Consider the following 21,909-nt stretch of genomic DNA (forward strand, 5'->3'; position numbering starts at 1 on the left):
AAAACATCCACCAAACGCAGTGAGATGAAGTCGATCCTGCTCACTGTCACGCTTTAATCCTAAAGAAGCTTCGTGAAGTCACATCTGCAAAGATCACAGGAAGGAATTAGCACATGCATAAGTTAGCTAGAAGCTGCAAAAAGCGGGAGATGAAACATATTCTAGAGGGGATTTCCTTTCAAGTTTCTAGATAACAGAACAGATATAGAACGTTCGAATAAAAAAAATTAAATGTTTATAACACTATATCAAAAATTAGAAAATAAGGAAGAGATTAACTAATTGCAGAAATATTAGAGAATTGTCCGCTCAATATGGTGGATGTAGAAATAAAATCAGGGCTGGATTTTGAAACAAATTTCAGACTGATTCACAAAAATGTGGTTTGGTTCGATTTCTGATTCAATATCCATTATTTTGGATATACCTCAGGTACAGTACATGCCAAATTTCTTAAAGAAAAAAAATGTTTCAACAAAATTCTGTAAAATATATATGAGAGTCAGTTTGGGCGAAATTACTATAATATTGAAGGTTAAAATTAACAGATTTTTATACAAATGTAATAAAGTTACAATTACATAACTAGATTTCTACTCCAATTTGTTTTTTAAAATATAAATATTTAAATTGTGGTTGTCATAAAAAACTTGACCGATTCATTCAAATTAAACATTGAAGAACAGTAAAAAAAAATATGATGAATATGTTATGGTGTGCATATATTTAGCAAAATGCTCCTCTCTAGAGTTTTTCTAGCTGACTAACGAGTTTTCAGCCACCGAATATGTAAATGTGATGTTATGTGGCTGTTATATTGATGTCTTTGCTTGGCTGGGACACTGATTGAGCGCTTACATGAGACACGATACAGATTTTGGTAAGTTCGATCTGTCCTTCCACATTAAATAGTGCCAAAACAGCATTTGTTGTTTAAATACTGTAATCAAATTCACAGAATTTGAAATCTGAGACTTTGTTTTATATCAAAGTAGCAAAACACCAAAGATTTTTTGGATGGAAGGTGCACTACGATGTTCCATTTATTAACTGAAAACAGCTAGACTAATTGATTTTTGGGATTTAAGAATCAATATTGTTTCATAAAAATGGAAAATATACCATTTATTGCATTACTGACAATTTAATATTTTAACATACTGTATGTGACCATGGACCACAAAACCAGTCAAAGTAGTAAATTTTTCGAAATTGAGATTTATATATTAAGCTAAAAGCCTAATTTGTCCTGTCCTAACTATGGTATTGATATATTGAGATTCAATTATTTGAATCTAATCTGGAATCTAAGGGTGCAAAAAAAAAATCTAAATATTGAAAAAATGACCTCTAAAGTTGTCCAAATTAAGTTCTGCAATGCATATTACTAATCAAAAATTTAATTTTTATATATTTATAATAGGAAATACTTAATATCCTAATGATTTTTGGCATAAAATAAAAAGTTGATAATTTTTACCTATTTATTTCCATGCTACTTATGACTGGGTTTGTGCTCCAGGGTCACATATTCAACACATTAGACTTAAAATCTTGAGTCTAATAACCCTCTTTTATAACTGATGAGTACTTATCTTTTAGAATGGTCAAGCTGAGCAGTAAATACCCAGCTATCTGTTTGTACACCGAATGGGACATGTTTTCTTGTTTCTACTTAAAAAGGCTTTTCCCTTAGCTAATAATAGTTTAGAATGGCATGTGGAAAACAGGCATTGACTCAGAGCTTGTCTGGAGTCACAACGCATCACCACAAAGACAGGCCCGCAGGTGAGTCATGCACTAAAAACACAGTCTACCAATGGCTTCTTCCGCTAAAAAATCACTACCACAGCTTTTAAACCACTTACACAGATGGCAATCAACAATTATACCACTCAAGTCAGTCAAAAGTGACACGGTTTCGTGATAAAACACTGGATGTCAACAGATCACCTGCACAAAGCAGCAAAGTGAGCTTTAAGAGCGGATGTCAAGCTGATGAGGTAGACTGAATCACATAAAGGTGGCTTTTGATCAATACAAACCCAAGGAATGTGCATTTGCAAACTCTTAAAATGGGTTAAATGAATACACAACCTCTAAAATGATGTTTGGCATTAAGAAATGTTTAAGAAGTTTAGCAGGAATGGCTACTCCTTTATGTTGAGAGTTAGTATTAGTCAAAAAGCTTGCTTTTGTAAAAAAGCATGCAAAATAAAAATAAACTAGCAACTGTAACTGACAACAAAGTGTGCAATTATTACTCAACGCAAGTTGGCTGCAACCTTATACTTCAAGAACAGAGCCATTTTAAATAGCTCATCACAAAACGGCTCTTCAAAGTACTGATCCGGGACGCTTGAGTTATTGTAAAGCAAGACAAATATTGCACAAGTTCAATTTACTTTTGGCAAGCCAATTTGGCATGTAGTCGTTCCACAACATCTAACAGAAATGTGTACCTATGGAAAGAGAAAAAAACAAATCAAAGTTGTTCTGCTGACATCAATCCCATGTTTTGCTAATGGAGCGAGGTGCAATTTTTTAACGCCACACTCTGAAGTCGCTGTGCTTACAATTTTGTGGCACTGGCAGTGCTCTGCATGCAACCAACACTTGCGAGTTAAAATTAGCATTCAACACAAGCTTGTGAGTATGGTGCTAACAGGGCTGCTTTTGTTAATTAGTTACGCATCTCAGTACTAAACAAAGTGCTCCTATTGCTGTTGGCTGCTACCTTCACTTGGGTGCAAAGAAAAGTAGACTTGGTAAACATCTAGTTTTAACCAGCTAACATAGGATAACTCCTTTGAAATTTCTTCATTGATAAACCTTTTGCACCAAGAACACTACGAACTCAAATCATATAAATGCTTCTGTGAGGTAAACAAGAAAATGGCTGCTAACATAACACATTATTCCTCAAATGACAGACGTCACTACCCTTAATTTCAATTTCCTCTTATTTCTTCGCTTCCCACCATTACATTAAATTACGGTGTTGTTTAGGTGCTCGGACCAGCATACTGGCTACAAATGAAACACCTAATTTTTAAAATCATTTTGTTCCAAGCAAGAACATTGGCACCAAATGGAAATCACAAAAATAGCTGCAGCTAATTTGGACATGTCTAATACCAGCTCTTCTTACAGAAACAGATGGGTTTTCAATGGTCTTCACCATCCAAAACCTGCGAACCTTCAAACGAAGACTTTGGCCTGAAATGCGGACGGGTTTGATGGTTGCATGATTTCTAACTTGATCATTATACTGAAGACTGGAATACACTACATGACTTTTGCACAGCACTTTTTGCATGAGCTCTCTGTGGCCATCTACAAAGTCGGCAAGCGTGCAAAGCCTAGAGTTTTACAAATCTATTCTGCCAGAAACAACCTGTTTTTAAAGGGCTCATCGGGTGCAAAACTAACTTTTCCAAGTTGTTTGAACTTTAATGTGTGTTGGCAGTTTGTGTACACAACCACCCTACAATGATAAAAATCCACCCAGTGGTATTTTTTTAATCTTTAAAAGTAATATCCCCTTTTTAAAATCAGTTCATTCTCAGCTTCTTGTCATTGTGACGAAACACATTTGATTGACATGAGCGTCTTACCTTAGACCCGCCCTCACCGAGCTGAAACAGTCCGAATACGATCCTCATTGTGTCGACTCAGGTGCAGAGCTCGGTGGTATTTAGAGGGGCCATGTCTTAAAATGAGCTGAAATTTTGCAGAGCTGATTTTGACAAGCTAAAAGGGTGTTTTTTTTTACACTACTATTGACAATTTTTTACCAAAGTATATTATAGACTTTTCATTAAGACCCTAAAGAATCATATGAACTTGTGGAAAATGGGCATCTGATGACCCCTTTTAAGGCTTCTCAGTAATCGGCCACTGATTGACTAATGTCATTGGAATAGAAACCAGTATCAATGCCTCCTTGCTATTTCATGTGAGTATTTTGACAATATGATAAAAAAAAAACACTTATTTCCAGACAAAGCATTATGAAACCATTTACTTACCATTTGTGATGCAGCTGCAGTCAGATCTAGTATCGCTTCATCTTTCAACAAATGTTTCTCTGTTAAGGCCTCATTTACAAAACAACATGCTCCGAAGTCCGAACAATCCTCTGACATTTAAAATAAACTATCCACTTGTTCCTTACGTTGGGATTCTTCTGTATCAGTACAAAGACACGAATGAGTGGTTTAAACCAAACGCATCAAAGCTCTTTCACTCCATTTGTCCCATTGTCGGCAGACTTAAGCTCTTGGATTATGATAGCAGCAGTGAATGTCATTTCTATTTGCTTTTGATGCGACTACACTCGCATTCAGCATATTCAAGTGATCAGCTGTTAAGTTACTGAACGCCAGTTGGTGGGGCCTATGGTAAGATGACTATTCGTCGCTGCCTTGCTCTGGAGGCAGTGTTTATGCAAATATTTGTGCCCAAATGACGTCACCTTGCACCTCAGATCCAAACAAGCCGTAATTAGAGCATATTTGACTAAATAAATGCTTTATTTATAATAAGGAGGACATTTTAAGCTATGAAACTTAATATGTTGTAATGGTACAAAGACCTCGTAGAAGCTAAAAGATCAAGGCAAATTTGATTTCTCATGTCATGCTGCCTTTAAAATGCAATTACAACATACAACATTCATGAACTTCAACCTCAAAAGTGTATAAAGCAATATTTTGGTTGATCAAAGATGGTCAAAACTCTCCTTAGTATGAAGACGTGTACGTTCCTAATAGACACAGTTGCCCAAGAAAGCAAATCTGTGGTATTCCTAGTCAGCTGAGACTCCTGTACGTGGGAGTTTCCCATGAGTTTACTGAAATCCACTGAATGCTGATTAATTGGTCAACAAAGATCATGCAATAGCAGCGCCAAGTCTAGACCTGTAACCTCAAACATGCAAACATGAACATAAACCGCCTGCCAAGCTCTTCTCTTGTGTTGATGTGTACTCTTCGGAAAGGATTGTGGTAAATAAAAGGATGATAAAGTGATGAGAGCGGGGTGAGACATCTCGCGTGTGAGGGTGCCGGCGCTGTGTGAAAACCCCTTTGATCAAACGCGCCGACAATGTACGGCTCCACCTCAAGGAGTGAATCCCCTGGGGAAGGTTTGTTGTCTTTCCTTTGTCAAGATCCCGTCTGGTTTTGACTCTACCTGTGTGGCTGGTGACATGCGAAGTCAATGAAGCCTCACAGACATGCAAACAAGCCTCACATGGGTGAATGCCTAAACCACAAACACAAGGACCACGAGAAAAGACATAAACCGCAAGATCACCACACATGCTTGAAAGTCTGAATAAATATAAGGTAGCCCAAGGCTGACCAAAAGGACCACAAATTGTCCATTGCTCAAGACAACGAGACCCACCATGACTAGCACTTCATCAGAATGCAAGACTAACCCTGTATAAATGCAACACGCCTGAAGGTGAAAGGCAATAGCTGTTGCACAATACAAGCCAAAGGAAAAAATGCAGAGATCGTTTTTTTGGCCTGACCGCGACTTCTGACTTTAAATAAGGTCAAGGGATATCGAAACTGACACCGGTGGAGCAGATTACCCTTTCTAAAAGAAAAATTGTGCGATTCTGAAGACTTCAATGAAATCGTATCGCCATGACATGGCATTCATTTGGCATCTGCAAGGCCTCTGAGCAGCTACTAACCCTCAAAGTAACCTGTAATATTACATGTTATTTTATTAATGTGTTTCTTGGGGAGAGAACATTTTTCTTGGAAACCAAAAGAGTTTCTGCATGGTTAATATGGGTTCTTTAGTGCCTCACAATGATGTATAATGATGCATGACACATCAACACCATTATATCGGTGAAAATAAAAATGCTGCGATGCCCAAATTTACTTTGTTGTGACATCTAAATTTACAAATTGCATTTAAACAAACGTAAGTGAGAGAATTAAATAAAAAATGTTACTGTTCAAAAACTTTTGACTGGTTGTGTCAAACATAAAATAAAATTTAAATCTGAAAAACAAATAATAATAAAAAACAAATAAATATTACACATACACTATTTCAAATTATATTAATATTGATAATAAATATATTAATATGAAAAAATTACTGGTACTGAATTGCAATATTGAAATATCATAAAATGAAATATCTGTTGTTGTTTTTTGCATTAGTGCATCCCTACTAGTGTTTCTTCCCAGAATGAAAGGAGCGGTCAAAAATAATGTGCAAACTTTATCACCTTCACTCCACTGCATTAGACTTTTCCATAAACAGCCTGGCTGCCAGAAAGCGATGGAATATCTCTAATATGCTTCTCCAATTTCAATATGCAAAAGAAAATGAAACCCAACCTAACTGGTGAACAAATTACAGTTTCAAATTTCCTGTAACAATACCATGTTTTGCGGCTGACATTTACTAGAACAATGCCACAGCTGAAGCACTTGTGTCCATATGGAGCCTGAAGCGTAATATCCCACAGTGTAGAGTTTGACATAGATTGACACCCTGCGGATCACCGAGACTGGGGAAAATTAACTATTAAACGCCTCCCTCTGTTTAAATATTCATACTTATCCTGAACACCGTGAAATAGGCCATTGAACAGCCTGTGTGCCACCGTGCCATCTGATCAGAGATCGCCCACTGATTAAGAGCCTGTCTTTTCACGCCACCCTCCCCAACGGATTCAAAGCTTACGGCAGAAATGAAAGCGGAGGTGACTCATCCCTATTGTTAAGGAAGAAGTGTTAAACAGGCTCTCAATTTAAGCATGTATTAAATGGAGAGATCACCTCAGTGTTAATTCCTTCGTCAGACACGTTTTCACCTCCGAAAAAGGTGGTTTTGCTTCGAGCGCTCATTCGCAGGGATGACGAAAATGCACTTTCAAGGAGCTGGTCACATTGAACGGTGGAACTAATGCGATTACCGACAAGAATAAAAGATTCATAAATAATTGATATGGTACAGCATGAACCCATAAGTGAACACCATGGGCACTTTTTGGACAATCTTAACAGAACTGTCATTGACATTTTGGAGTCTTAGCATGTAAAAAAGGCAAAAATGTCCTTAAAGAGCTGCTCTTGTGCCAGCCGGTCTTGCTTTGAGGATGCAATGGCAGTTAAAACTACAGACCACAATGCCGTCATGCCGGTGGAATTTGCAACCCGTTTGAAAATGTATCATCTGTCACTGCATCTCATGGGGCAACAGATAAAACTGCTGGATGGGGTGCTTCAAAACGAGACAGGCTGGTGTGATGTCTTAAGGGGCATCTGGTTACAACTTATGGCTCCTCCAGAGGTTCTGCACAGCAGCGTGGGACCCCTAATGTGAAGAACGATGGTAACACTGGTCCTGAGGGATAGAAAGAGCTGTCAAGAATGCCAGAGCTTTAACAGATGTGTCCAGAGAGGGAGGGATTATGACTTAAAACTTTAGACATATGTCCCAAATTAAGATTATAATAAAAAAAACTTGACCCTCTAACACTAGCGCACACTATTCTATTTCTATCTATCTATATATCTGTTTTCTTATTTATTATATACACTACCAATCAAAAGTTTTTGAACAGTACGATTTTTATGTTTTTTAATGTCAAAAACAATACAATTTTGAAACATTTTGACTATTTAAAATAACTGCTTTCTATTTGAATATATTTTAAAATGTAATTTATTCCTGTGATTTCAGTCACATGATCCTTCAGAAATCATTCTAATATTCTGATTTTCTGCTCAAAAAACATTTATTATTATTATGTTGAAAACAGCTGGGTAGAATTTTGTCATGTTTCATTTATGAATAGAAAGTTCAGAAGAACAGCATTTGCCTGAAATAGAAATCTTTTGTAACATTATAAACGTCTTTATTATCACTTTTGATCAATTTAAAGCACCCCTGCTAAATAAAAGTATTAATTTCTATTATATATTATATACTGACTCAAAGATTTTTAATGAAATAGTGTATGATGTTAAAAAGCTTTTTATGTCAGATAAATGCTGATATTTGGATCCTGAAAAAAGCCTGAAAAAAGTACTCAACTGATTTAAATATTGATAATAATAATAATAATAATAATAAAACTGTATATTAGAATGAATTCTGAAGGATCATGTGACACTGAAGACTGGAGTAATGATGCTGAAAATTTAGCTTCGATCACAGGAATGAATTGCATTTTAAAACATATTCAAATAGAAAGCAGTTATTTTAAATAGTAAAACTATTTCTTATTAATAATCTTAAATTTCTGTATAATCTTACTGTTCAAAAACTTTTGACTAGCAGTGTATATGAAAACAAAAACTTGACTCTTTAACACTACCACTTTCTACTCTAAACTAGAAGGTTTTTGAGGAAAGCATTTCAGGATTTTTCTCCATATGGTGGACTTCAATGGTGGCCAACGGGTTGAAGGTCCAAATTGCAGTTTCTATGCAGCTTCAAAGGGCGCTACACAATCCCAGATGAGGAATAAAGGTCTTATAGCAAAACGATTAGTCATTGTCTAAAAAAATTTTAAAAAATAAATAAAAATTTTTGTTTCAATGCAGCTTCAAATGGCTCTACACGAGGAATAAGAGCCTTAAGTAGAGAAACGATCCGTCAATTGATAAATAAACATACAAATGATATACTTTTTAACCACAAATGCTCGTCTTGCAATAGCTCTGCGATGCACGTCTTCACACATTACGTAATCATGCTGAAAAGGTTGTCTGTGTACTTCGGTTTAAAAAGAAAGGGTAGGGCGAAAAACTCCATCTCAATTTCTCCTCCAACTTTCTTTGCACATTTGCTTTGTAAACACTGGGTCAGTACTTCTGCCTACATCACAACGTGATTACGTAATGAATCTGCAATTTGGACCTTTAACCCATTGGATCCCATTGAAGTCCACTATATGGAGAAAAATACTGGATTTTTCCCCCTCAAAAACCTTAATTTCTTTTCGACAAAAGAAAGAAGGACATGTACATCTTGGATGACATGGGGTGAGTAAATTATCAGGAAATTTTTATTCTGGAAGTAAACTAATCCTTTAAACATTTTAAATGTGGAGTTGCACCCTTCAGCTATGAATTACTGAGCAAGTGTTCACTGGCAACTCCAATCCATACAGATATACGAGATGCGTTTCTGAAAGGGTCATTTCAATATGCAGAGCAATTTTGAGACTACATCAACGTTAGATTTTAATGATAGTCATCAAAACATAAACAAAGCTGTTCATTCCTCTCAGAGATCAAGTTTTATGTTCCAATTTTTTCCTTCAATTTTCTCTCTCGCTCTCACTCGGTTACAGTACATTGCTTCTGAAGCAGCCACCCTACGCATGTAAATATGGATTTTAAAAATGCATGGAAACTACAAGCAGGCGACAATCACTCTTCTGTCTATGTCGCACAAGATTAAGGGTAAGATGCCTGCAGTCAGAACAAGAAGCCTCGTGGGATATCGGAGGCCTTCAGTTCCCGTATCTACAGGAACACCGATGCGGAAAAACATTCTGTGCTGTCAGATATGGAAATGTGATTACTTGGCTTCCTTGTGATGGGTCCTGTTCTTGTTGATCCGACAACGTTAGGTCGTCCCCGAACCAGGGCGTTTTTCTTTATAGATTAGGCATTAAAATTTCATAGCATACCTCACTAGAGAAGAGCGAATCAGTCTGAATTGGTACAAAAACACAATGACAAGCCAAGGTAAATCCTTTTTTAATAAAATCAGCAATTGTGTGAGAACTACTACAATTAACGTTATTACATGAAGCAGAAACAAAGTTGTTGAGTAGTGATCAAACGCAGAACACAACAGGAATTAATGTTTTCCAGAGCCGTAAATTACTTCAAAGGGTGATTTGATATGCTGCTTCTCGAAGTCACGCTTTCAAATTTGCATCTGAATATCTCTCGAGAGCTCCTCGTATGAAGTACTGAACCTCCTGAAGGTTTACGGTTTATATCAGCTGGGAATTTCCAAGATCATTTCAACATGGAAGCCCCAGAATTAGCTATGAACACGTTTAAATGTGTTTGAGATCATTAACGTCACTGCAAAAAGGTCCAAAGCAACATTTAAGCTACTGAGATGGGATAGAGCTATTAAGAAGATTAAATAATCGTGTGTAATTACACTCAGGTTTCATTCTGCTCAGATCTTAAACTTGTTCAGGAAAGAGATGATGTACATTGTCAAAATAATTCTTAACCATCCTGACATGTTTCATCTACCTTCTGTTGGTCTAAGTAAGAATTGCAGTGCCTTGCGAAAGTATTCATACTCATATTCATTCATATATATATTCCTTCCTTTTTTCACATTTTGTTACAGCCTTATGTTAAACTGATTTATAAAGACAAGGTTTTCATTTAGGACAAGGTTTGTAACAACCTTGCAAATTCATTGGAAATAAAACACTTAAATGATTCCATTGCATAAGTATTCACTTGAAATTTCATTTAGGAGCATTCATATCACTTGTAGATGTTACTATGCTTTGAGTGAAGTTAACCTGTGTCAAATTCAATTGAATGGGTATGATTTGGAAAGGCACATACATTTTAATAAAAGGTCTAACAGCTGAAAATGCATTTCAGAGCAAAAACCAAGCCCTGAGGTAAAAAAAAAAAATGCCTGTAAAGCTCAGAAACATGATTGCATCAAGCCACACATCTAGGCAGGAGTTCAGGAAAAACTTCAGCTGCATTGAAGGTTCACAGAAGCATGTAGCGTAAATATCCATAATTGAAGAAGTTTGGAACAACTAGGATTCTTCCTAGATCTGGCCTCCTGGTTAAACTGAGCAATTGATGGAGAAGGGCCTTGGTTAGACTGGTGACCAAGAAGCTGTCACTATAGTTGAGCTCCATGATCATATATGCAGATGGAAGAAACTTACAGAAGGACAAACGTCACTGCAACTCTCCACCAATCCAGTCTTTTTTGGCGGTGTGGCCAAACTCAATCATCTCCTCAGTGAAAACATATAAAAACTTAGAATTTACAACAAAGCACCTTAAAGAACTCTCAGACTGTGAGGAACAAGATTCTGTGGTCTGATGAACCTCAATTCCAAGCACTGCTCATCACCTGCAGAGTTTCATCTCAAAAGTAAAGTATGGAGGTAGCAGCCTCATGCTGTGGGGCTGTTCTTCAGCAGCAGGGACTGAGGAACTCGTCAGAGTAGAAGAAAAGCTCAACAAAGCAAAATATAGAGATGTCCTTAATGAAAACCTAATCCAGAGCAATCAGAAGCTCGGATTGGGCAGAAGGTTCACCTTCCAACAGGACAATGACCCTAAGGAGACAGCGGCTTATAGACAACTCTGTGAATGTCCTTGTGTGGCCCAGCCAGAGCCTGGGCTTGAACCCAATCAAACATTTCTGAAGAAACCTGAAAATGTCTGCCAGCACCCATCCAAGCTGACAGAGCTTGAAAGGTGAAGAAGTGAGGAGAAGAATGCCAGATAACTGCCAAATGCAGATGTGCAAAGCCTATCGCATCGTACCAAAAAAGACTTGAGGCTGTAAAGGTGTTTAAACTAAGTACAGCATTAAGGGAATGATAACTTATGCAATGTGTATTTCAGTGTTTTATTAGGTTGTCACAAATAATTTTTGCTTTGTTATTATGGTGTATGTCGTGTAGATTGATGTGGAAGTTATTTAAAGCAGTTTAACATAAGGCTGCAACATAACATGGAACAATATAAATGAATATAATATGAATACTTTTGCAAGGCACTCGTTATTAAACAACGAACAAAAATGACTATAAGAAAAGGTTTCTTAAGACTGTCTAGTTGACTACCCAACCCACTAGTTGACAAAAACATGTGATAAAAAAGACAGCCAACAAAAGTGAGGTGAGGCATAGAGAAGGGGTCAAGAAACTAGGTGTGTTTTGCTTCGGCTTGTCAGACGCTTGCCATCCTCTGACGACCCACCGCACACTCACACCCGTCTACCCCAACAAGAGATGTGACACAAACTCACCCCTGAAATACCAGGAGAGGATTTACAAAAACAACACTGAGCTGACACCTCACAAAAAAGGCAGTGGGAAAAAATGTCCTGGTTGGCAAGAGGCTGCACAAGAAGTATTTTCTTTGCTGTGGCCCCTTCACCCAGCTGCTGATTTCTAACCTTTAGTTTGGGAAAAAAAAAAGCCTCTGTGGAGCCAATTATCAAATTAAGTGGAATTAAGAGTACAGTTTTCATAGCAATCAACAGAACGCCCATGAAGCTTTGCTTAAGCTGACCTCAAAGCTAGATCATCACAACAGAAGATTAAGACATCATAAAGTGTGATGGGTTAATGTTTCTTCACACACTGAGGATTGCGTAAAACTGAATTGTTTAAAAGGTGAAGAGGCAGAAAATAGGGTTGCAATCTGTTTGATACAGCCACACTGAAACAGCCAGGGGCATTTGGGACAGGACTGATTGTATTCTGTATATCAAACAGTACAAAGCTAGTGCTAGCAACATTAAGTCCATAAGTTCAATTCCCAGACTAAAACACCTTGACTGCAATGCAAGTCGGTTTGAATTAAAGTTTGTCATACACTACTGTTCAAAAATTTGGGGCCGGTAAGATCTTTTAAATATGAAATTAATACTTTTGTTCAAGTAAGCACTAAGTTAAGCATTAAGCATTAAGTGATAGAAAAGACAAAAGACTTCACAAAAGATTGCAAAACATTTCAAAACAACTACTCATCAAAGGTGATCATGGAAAAATAAATATATCATGATTTTTAACATTGCTAATAATATGAAAGTCTTTACTACCAGCAAATTAGCATTTTAGAATGATTTCTAAAGGATAATGTGACTAAATATATATATACAGATTTGCTTTCACAGGAATAAATCTATTTATTAAAATAAAAAAAAGTATTTAAAAAAAATAATTCTGTTTTTTAATGGTTAAATAAAAAAAGAATTAATCAAGAAGCATGTCTAATTAAATAAAATCATGAATGAAACTTACACAATTTAACAGCAAATTTATTGAAAGTTTAACAAAAATTAAATTTTTAAGGCCCTATGCGATCTGTTTTTCTTTTTTCTTCCAAATTCTGTTCTGGATTTCATTTGAATTTTTCATTTCATTAAATTTTAATAATCAAAACATCTTTAATTAATTGATTTTATTAAAAAATGTATTATTTTATTTATTTTGTTTTAGAAATTCTGTTTGTGTATTTACAATTTTCTGCTTAATAAATCATGGCAAAGAATTGGCAGGATTCATATTTAAATAGTCTTTTTGCGGCTTAATATTTAAAGACAAAAGTCCATGTCACATTTCGATATGCGTTATACTGTAAATTCCATTTTCATAACTGGATTTCGCCATTCTGTCTGCGTTTTCCGCATTGAGGAAGTAGGTCCCAAGGTAAATATAAAGGAAAAGATTTCCTGTTTGTCTATCCACTGAAAAAACACTTCTAACATTTTCTTTAGAAAAGATATACAACCTTGTTACTACCACAATTCTGTTTAGTGCCACTAGTTGTGCAATAATCACTGTACCTTTAAAAATGCAAATGTACTGAAGGTTCCAAATCTAAAATCACAAAACATGTAACTATATGTGACATACAGAGATACATCTGAACATTGTGTCCCTTGGCGGAATGCAGTATCAACTTTGGCTGGCCATTGTTAAGGGATTCAGGGTTTTTACAGCATTCCTGACAGTTTCCAAACAAGGTTACACTGAAATAAGAAACCACAAAATTGCAGTGTGACTTCAGGAAATACTCCAAGGAACCAAAGGCTAAAAGCTACAGCCACTGATTCCCAAGCCTGTCGTTTTCGTCTCATCACGGTCACAAGTAAACCCAAACTGAGACGAACTCGACTGGCTCCTGAGATACCAAAAACCAACTACTTGGTGTTTGATGTTCAATCAGCAGACAGCAAAGCTTAAAGGGATCCACCTTTACTTTGATTTGTTTGTTGTATGTTTAGTGGACTCTACAAGTTTAAAAAGGATCATCTTTGATCATAGCAAACCGCACGGGGGTGGAAAGGTTGTTTTATAACGGGGGGGAAAAAAACTGGCACCACATCTAAGGATGTCATTCTTTTTTTATTTTCCTCTCTGGAGTTATAAAAACCTAAAGGATGAGTTAAGAGCCGAGATCAGTTACCGCCAGGTATGGGTGTGCCCAAGACCTGTCACATTACACAAGATGAGTCAGGACAAGAAGAATGAGATCAGAGAGTTACTACAATGACCACATGGCACGTGATTTGTTACCAGCTGCTCAGAAAACAACAAACGCGAAGCTGGTCTTCACTAAGAAAGAACAGCGTTCATCACATAGACAGGACCCCAAATAAATGCAATGCAATCAGAATGGCTTTCATTAGCCTTGTGTAACAAATAACAGTGTCAGTGGGGTATATGCACAAGGAATCTGTCTTTGTACAAGCTGCTAGCAGATACGATGACAATCACGTCACAGTTTCTGCATGCACACAGAGCTCTAAGACTTCAAAAAGCGCTTGAGGCTTTAGGAACAAAGAGACAGACTGTATACAATATCTCTGTTATTCTGTTGCACTGTATTTGCACAGCGTAAACAAATCTGCCAATTTACATCCAACACTTGCAATTTAAACCACATTCACAAATATAGCAATAAACTCTGCAATAAACAACTGCAATTTATTGCTAGTGGCAGATGCTTTTATCCAAAGCATATCCAATGTGAGATTTTACCAGTGTTTTCTTTTGAATTAAAACCCGTGACTGTGGTGTTCATCTGATTTACAGATTTTTGCATATGATTTTTGGGCAGTATGACTGTATAAATGTGTCAGCTGGCAGAAGTGTTGCTAAACCAATACATTTGATCCATAATAAGTAGGCTAGACGACTTCAAATGTGGTTAAATGCAAGAGTAGCAGTAAAACACTGAGTAATATATAATAATGTTGAGCAAACATTGAGAAAATACAAAGTGAGGTGCATAAAAACAAAACAAGAAAAAAAAATGTTATGAAACTTCAGAAATATAGATTTTTTACAGTTTTGTGTCTTGTTTTAATATAATATAACATAATATACCAGTCAAAAGTTTTTGAACGGTAAGATTACTATTTAAAATAACTGTTTTATATTTAAATATATTTTAAAATGTAATTTATTCCTGTGATCAAAGCTAAATGTAATTTCCAGTCTTTAGTGTCACATGATCCTGATATTTTAATATGCTGATTTGCTGTTCAAGAAACATTTATTATTATTATTATCAATATTTAAAACACAATATTAATAAATAATATATTTAAAGAAATGTATTAGCAAAGATGCTTTAAATTGATCAAAAAATGCTAATAAAGACATTTATAATGTTACAAACGACTTCTATTACAGATAAATGCTGTTTGTCTGAATTTTCTATTAATCAAAGAAACCTGAAAAAAGATTCTACTCAGCTGTTTTCAACAAAATAATAATAAATGTTTTTTGAGCAGTAAATCAGAATATTAGAATAATTTCTGAAGGATCATGTGACTGTAGTAATGATGCAAAAAATTCTGCTTTGAAATCACAGGAATAAATTACAATTTTAAGTATATTCAAATAGAAATGTTATTTTAAATGGTAAAACATTTTCAAAATTTCTCTGTTTTTGCTGTACTTTGGATCAAATAAATGCAGGCTTGTGAGCAAAAGAGACTTTAAATAAAACGTTCAAAATCGTACTGTTTAAAACTTTTTGACTGGTAGTATAATAAAATAAAATACCACATATGGCTATTATATAAACAATTTTTATTAAATTCCAGCAAAAATACTTGATGCAGTTACAGCCATATTACGTATGATTTTGGTCATACCACACACCTCTGCTGGCTACTATGACGCACTACTACGGCTGTGGTTAAATGTGTACACATCCACCACGCAAAACCAAGCTACAACTTTGAGTAGGAGGCGAGACAGAGAGGCCAGACACAGGCTCTTTCATACTGTAACGTGTGGAGTGAAGATTTGGTGCAAATGCCAACTGCTTGCCACAAGAAAGCCAGCTCCACGGTCCATGGATTAAATGTCCTCTGAAGCCACAGAAAGCCTATTAGTCTCAGACTGAACCTTCAGAAACACTTGCAGAAGTCACAAGGCCATCTAGACAGTACAGATTGAAGTAAACCAAAGTATGCACTAGAAATATCCAAGCTCCACTTAAATAATAAAACAAACATTTGATACCTGTGTTTCAACATGCTTTTTGGCATATAAAAGCACACGTGATTGATGGACCTGTTCTAAGTACGCCATCCCTCCTCACTGTTCCTGCTCAATTAGAACTTCAAAGACGGCACATCAAACGCAACAAATTTACAGAGTGCACATCTGTCCGCCTTCACTCGTGCCGCGTTCTGCCGTTACCTCAGCCTCTTAGACCTTGCATCCGTTTCGCTGTTAAACGCACTTAAAGGCCAGGTGAGGCCTGATTTTAAACTGTGCAAAAATGTCAATTATAGCTAATCAACCTTTTCTCCATGTCTATAAGTTCAAAAATGACTTGAGAATGAGTTGGCTTCCTCGCTGTAAGATTTCATGTCTATCCAAGTTTTCCCCTTCGTTTTTAACTCATCTATGAATTCCTAATTTTGCATCAATTGAAATGTGCAGAAGTCTAGCAAAACTTGAAAAATCATGACTACTAGTTTTTAAATCAGGAAGCTCATACATTAAAAATATGATTTTTAACACACTAATACACTACTTAATGCACTACTTTATGAAATATATATAAATAAAATAATTTTAAATTATATATAAAATATACTACGTTCAATAGGTTGGTGTCTAGGGGTTGACCGATATGTGTTTTTCAGGGCCGATGCTGATACTGAATATTACAGATTAAGTAGACCGATAACCGATATTTTGAAGCGATATATATGTCTGGGGTAAAAATGAAAATTAAACGTCAAAATTAAGAATAACAAGGGCTCTAAAAAAAAACTTTCTTTAAATGCTTTTAAATTAATTTATCTGCAAATTGGCTTTGAAAATAACCAATATTGATAACCATAAAAATGCTTAATATTGGTCCCGATAATCGGTCAATATGGTGTCAATAATATTTTCTTTTAATTAGTACTTTTATTCAACAAAGATGCATTAAATTGATCAAAAGTGACCGTAAAGACTGATCTTGTAACATTACAACAACAACAAATAGCTTTCAAACAAATTATATTAATTTAAACTTTCAATTCAACAAAAAAATCCTGAAAAAAAATATATAATATTTCACAAAAATATTAAGCAGCAAAAATGGTTTTAACATTGATAATAAGAAATGTTTCTTGAGTCAGTATAATAAAGTCAGTATAATAAAATAGTGGTCCACAGATGTGTTTCAGGGCAGATGCCGATATTATTACAGATCAAGTAAATCGATATTTTGAAAGTATAACAAGGGCTCTGACATAAACTTTTTTTGAAATGCTTTTAAATTACTTTATCGGGAAATCAGTTTTGAAAATGGCCGATAACCATAAAAATGCTTAATATCGGTGACGATAATTGGTCGACACCAATTGGTGTCAGTAATATTTTAATTAATACTTTTATTCAACAAAGAAGCATCAAAATAATTAAAAGTGGCAGTAAAGGCTGAATTTGTTACATTACAAGAACAAAAAATAGATTTCAAATACATTCTATTAATTTGAACTTTCAATTCAACTAAGAATCTGGAGAAAAAAAAAAATATTTCCACAAAAATATTAAGCACAAATGGTTTCAACATTAATAATAAGAAATGTTTATTTAACTCCAAGTCAGTATTTTAAAATAGGGGTCAACTGATATGTGTTTTTCAGAGCCGATGCCGATATTACTACAGATTAAGTAGACTGATAACCGATGTACATGTCTGGTGTAAAAATAAAAAATAATGTTAAAATTAAGAACAACAAGGGCTCTGACAAAGACTTTCTTTAAATTCTTTTTATTGGCAAATGAATTTAAGAAATGCCTGATACCGATAACTATACAAATCCTTAATACTGGCACCAATTGGTCAGCCCCTATATCAAAATGTTTACTAAAGGATCGTGTGACACTGAAAACTGTAACAGCTGCAAAAAAAATCTTTTCCATCACAGGTATAAATTACATTTAAACATCAATTAAAACAGAAATAGTTGTTTTAAATTGTAATACTGTCAATATTTTACTGTACTTATGATCAAACATATCAGGTTGAAGTGAAAAAACAATCTAGTCAGAAACATGTGAAGTAAAACCTATGCAATGTAGGCATATTCCAGAAGAAGGTTCTGGTATTTACTGTATGCCCAACCTAGGAAGCAAATATTTGCTTGTTCGTTTCAGCACCATCTAGGCCACCAGCATGTGACACATTGAGGTCGGTCAAATCAAACAACGCAATGAGTAAATGCACTGTAGAGACGCCACTAAGGAGTAAAAAGTTTCAAGGGTAGGATATTCCTGTTAAAAACAGGTCAGCAGGTGAACTCAGCCATCAGGCTCGACCCAGCCATGTGATTGTGACCTTCTACAAATTACAGGCCATGCCTGGGTTTTGGTCAAGGAGCCACAGGCGTTGATGTAACAGTCTTCAATTTGGCTAATACTCTTAAGTCACGAAGAGCCTTACTGCACAGAATGTGCTTCGCTTGGAGCACAAAGCTGATTACAGATGGAGCAAACCAGAGCATATGCAACCTGCGTCTCTCGCTCTCTGCCTCTTTTCATTCTAGCCCGGTAAATGCTTTCATTTGAAAAACATCACAGCAGCAAGGCTAATCTGGCCTAATGTATTTTTGTAGATACACAGCAGGAGTGGAATGCAAAAGACTCTACAATTGGTTCACTTAAGCACTGATTTCTTTTCTTTCTCTCTAAACTAACGACAAAGTGCACCGTGAGAGGCCATATCGAGTGCTTGTGTCCCGTGTTTGTGTAACACACAATGAAACTCTGCTGGGCATTGCAGGACTCACTGAAGTCAAGCCAACGCTGCAATGAGACTTCATCCATCTAGCTGTACACAAGCAAAACAATAGAAAAATCAACAGACCGCCAAGTAGGCAATTACTCTGGCTGGAATGCTTGCGCAGAGTCGAGGTTAAGTACCAAAACTAGCGGGTAATACGTTTATAAGCATCTACAACTGGATTTGTGTGGTCTATCGTGGGCCTGCATCAACAAACTCTGGTCATCGCATTTTTTAGATGTTTTGCAATAATGGATAATAAACCAAAGTAAAAGCTACAATGAAGTACATCTATATTAGCGTCAAAGTAAAGGCCATTGCTAGTGAAATATCTACAAATATCTCACCTATGGGTGAGACTTCCGGTTCATTAGCCACTATAGGGAAATAATGAGAAGAATAACAACGTGCAGTAAATGGTAAAACTTTTTGCACTACAAACCAGTGTGTTCACAATCAAAATAATACATTCAAATAATATGGTAAGACACACTAATTTGCAATATCAAGCAGCAAAACAAGCTGTTTTGTACAGATCTGCACAAGACCTGAAGCCAGACCCATTAAATTTACAAATGGCTGTGCCCACTCTTATGGGAAGAAAAATGTGGATACAGTGCTCAGTCCAATTCCATAAAATTCAGTAGGCTGATTTCAGAAATTTCTAAATTATTTACATTAGACTCCGCAACTGGGTAATCTCATGAAACCTAAATCTCAAAAAATGTCCACCTCACACTTAACTCCAACAGCAAAAATAAGAAGAATTTAAAAACAAAATCTTACCATTTTGCAAACCATATACGCATTCTAAGAGAATTATATCATTTTCAGAATTAAATGAATAGAAAAAGCTCATTTTCAGGACAATTAGGCACATTTTATCACCAAATTTGTCATTAAAATTATGTTACAATAAAGAGAGCTGCCCAGGGAAATTGTTAACTTTCCTAAACTTAATTTTAAAATACAAAATAAGCTTTTAATAAAAACACTCACGCACATATGTGCAATAAGGCAATGAAGTGGTCTAACACTTGCTAGCTTGTTCCAGCTGGATGTCAGGTCACTTGGCTTCATATAATGTGTTTGGTCCAGTCACGTTCTGCTGAGAGTGCAGTTATTTTATGAATGTGCAAGGGGTGACTGACCTGATTGATGGAATTGGCTGTACAGGAAGAGAGACCCGTTCCGACTGAAGCCATCAAAAAAGTGACAGGGTCAAAGGGCACTGGAGCCATGGCATAGCCAGCAGCTGCTGTAGTAACCACAAGAGCTATGGACAAAAAGAAAGAACGAGGTTGCAAAATAGTTTATTGACTTAGTTCAATTTGTATAAAAATGTAATGACAAAAGTAACAACAAATACAAATAACAAAAGTGATAAAATCATGAATCAAATTGCAAAAAAAAAAATATATTTAACATAAAATTAAAGCAATTAAAATGAATAATCTTTAGATAGTGCTTTTTAGATTAAGAATGGCATTTAACTTTCAATTAACCTCAAGATTAGCAATTTAGCTTTGATTATTTATTGCAATGTGACAAAAGACATAAAACATATCATACCAGTTAATTTAAGTTTGGAAAGGCGTCCGTAAATCCCTGGTAAATCAGTGTATTCAACTTTCAACTCCTTCCACTGCCGGGCCTCAAGTCGGGCTGCCCTGGCCGCCTCTGGTTCAGCCAAGTCACATGGCGGCACCGCAGTGCCTGGTTCAGGCTTTAAGGCTGGGATCTGCTGAACCTGATTGACCAACGAATCATCTCGATCATCCAAAACAGCAGCAACAGGCTCCTGCTTGGGTATTGCTCTTTGGCAAAGACCACTGCTGCCTTTCACATACTGTGGGAAGATGGATTTCAATTTAATCAGTTAATTCTTTTAAAAAAGGAAGACACAGAAAATTTGCATATGGCTCATTTAATCAATTTGCAAGGAAAATAATATTACAAGAGAGTTGGCTCAAAAAAGACTTGATTATAATTATATCAATAATGTCTATAAATAGATCATTTTTGAGCTGAATTGCCTTGGTTAGTCTATTGCTGGTTATGCACGCATCAAGGCAGAACTTCTACCTGTCTCTTCAGAAAGCAGAGATGCTGAAACGTGATCCATTCTGCTTGATTTTTCCTGCAGAGCTGAATCAGGCTTCTGGCACTCATGTGACTCCTAGACACGTTTGCAATGAGTTTCTGCTGCACGCCAACACCAACCAAACCTTCAACAAAAGAAGACATCACTTAATATTAATATTGTTTAATTAATGCCATACAGAAGAATAACAGAAACAATGAGAATTGTTAATTCAAATGCAAGAAAAACAAAAGATAAAAAAGACTTATAATTGAAAAGGAAAAAGTGTTGCCATATTGCGCAAAAATACCAAGTGTTCACAAAGCTCCAATTTTCTTTTACCAATACATTTATGTATAATTTAAGAATAAAATTTAGAGTATTTTTTAAAGTGAGTTTTTCCTATTTCCTATCAAGATTAACAACTGTATAAGATACACTACCAGTCAAAAGCTCACGAAGCCTGCATTTATTGAATCCAAACTACAGCAAAAACAGTAACATTTTGCAATATTTTTACTATTTAAAAGAACTGCATACATTTTAAAATGTAATTATTCCTGTTGATCAAAGCTACATTTTCAGCATCATTACTCCAGTCTTCAGTGTCACATGATCCATCAGAAATCATTCTAATATGCTGATTTGCTGTTTAAGAAACCTTTTTTTAATAATTATCAATATTTAAAACAGTACATTTTTTTCAGGATTCTCTGGTGAATAGAAATATCCAAAGATCAGCATTTATCTGAAATAAAAGCCTTTGTAACATCATACCATTCA

The 21,909-nt window shown here is 35.7% G+C and overlaps 1 protein-coding gene across 1 annotated transcript in view; it reads right to left on the reverse strand.

Annotated features, from left to right (window-relative positions):
• Positions 1-21,909, reverse strand: part of cox10 (cytochrome c oxidase assembly factor heme A:farnesyltransferase COX10) — a 57,323-nt gene that overhangs the window by 34,314 nt on the left and 1,100 nt on the right. The window contains exons 2-4 of the mRNA XM_073828471.1: positions 21,129-21,271; positions 20,616-20,892; positions 20,195-20,319 (exon numbers count right to left, since the gene is read on the reverse strand). Coding sequence (XP_073684572.1) covers positions 20,195-20,319; positions 20,616-20,892; positions 21,129-21,271 — 545 coding nt within the window. The remainder of the gene's footprint in view (positions 1-20,194; positions 20,320-20,615; positions 20,893-21,128; positions 21,272-21,909) is intronic.

The sequence above is a fragment of the Garra rufa genome, chromosome 22 (genome assembly GCF_049309525.1).
Source record: "Garra rufa chromosome 22, GarRuf1.0, whole genome shotgun sequence".
In the NCBI taxonomy this organism is placed as follows: Eukaryota; Metazoa; Chordata; class Actinopteri; order Cypriniformes; family Cyprinidae; genus Garra; species Garra rufa.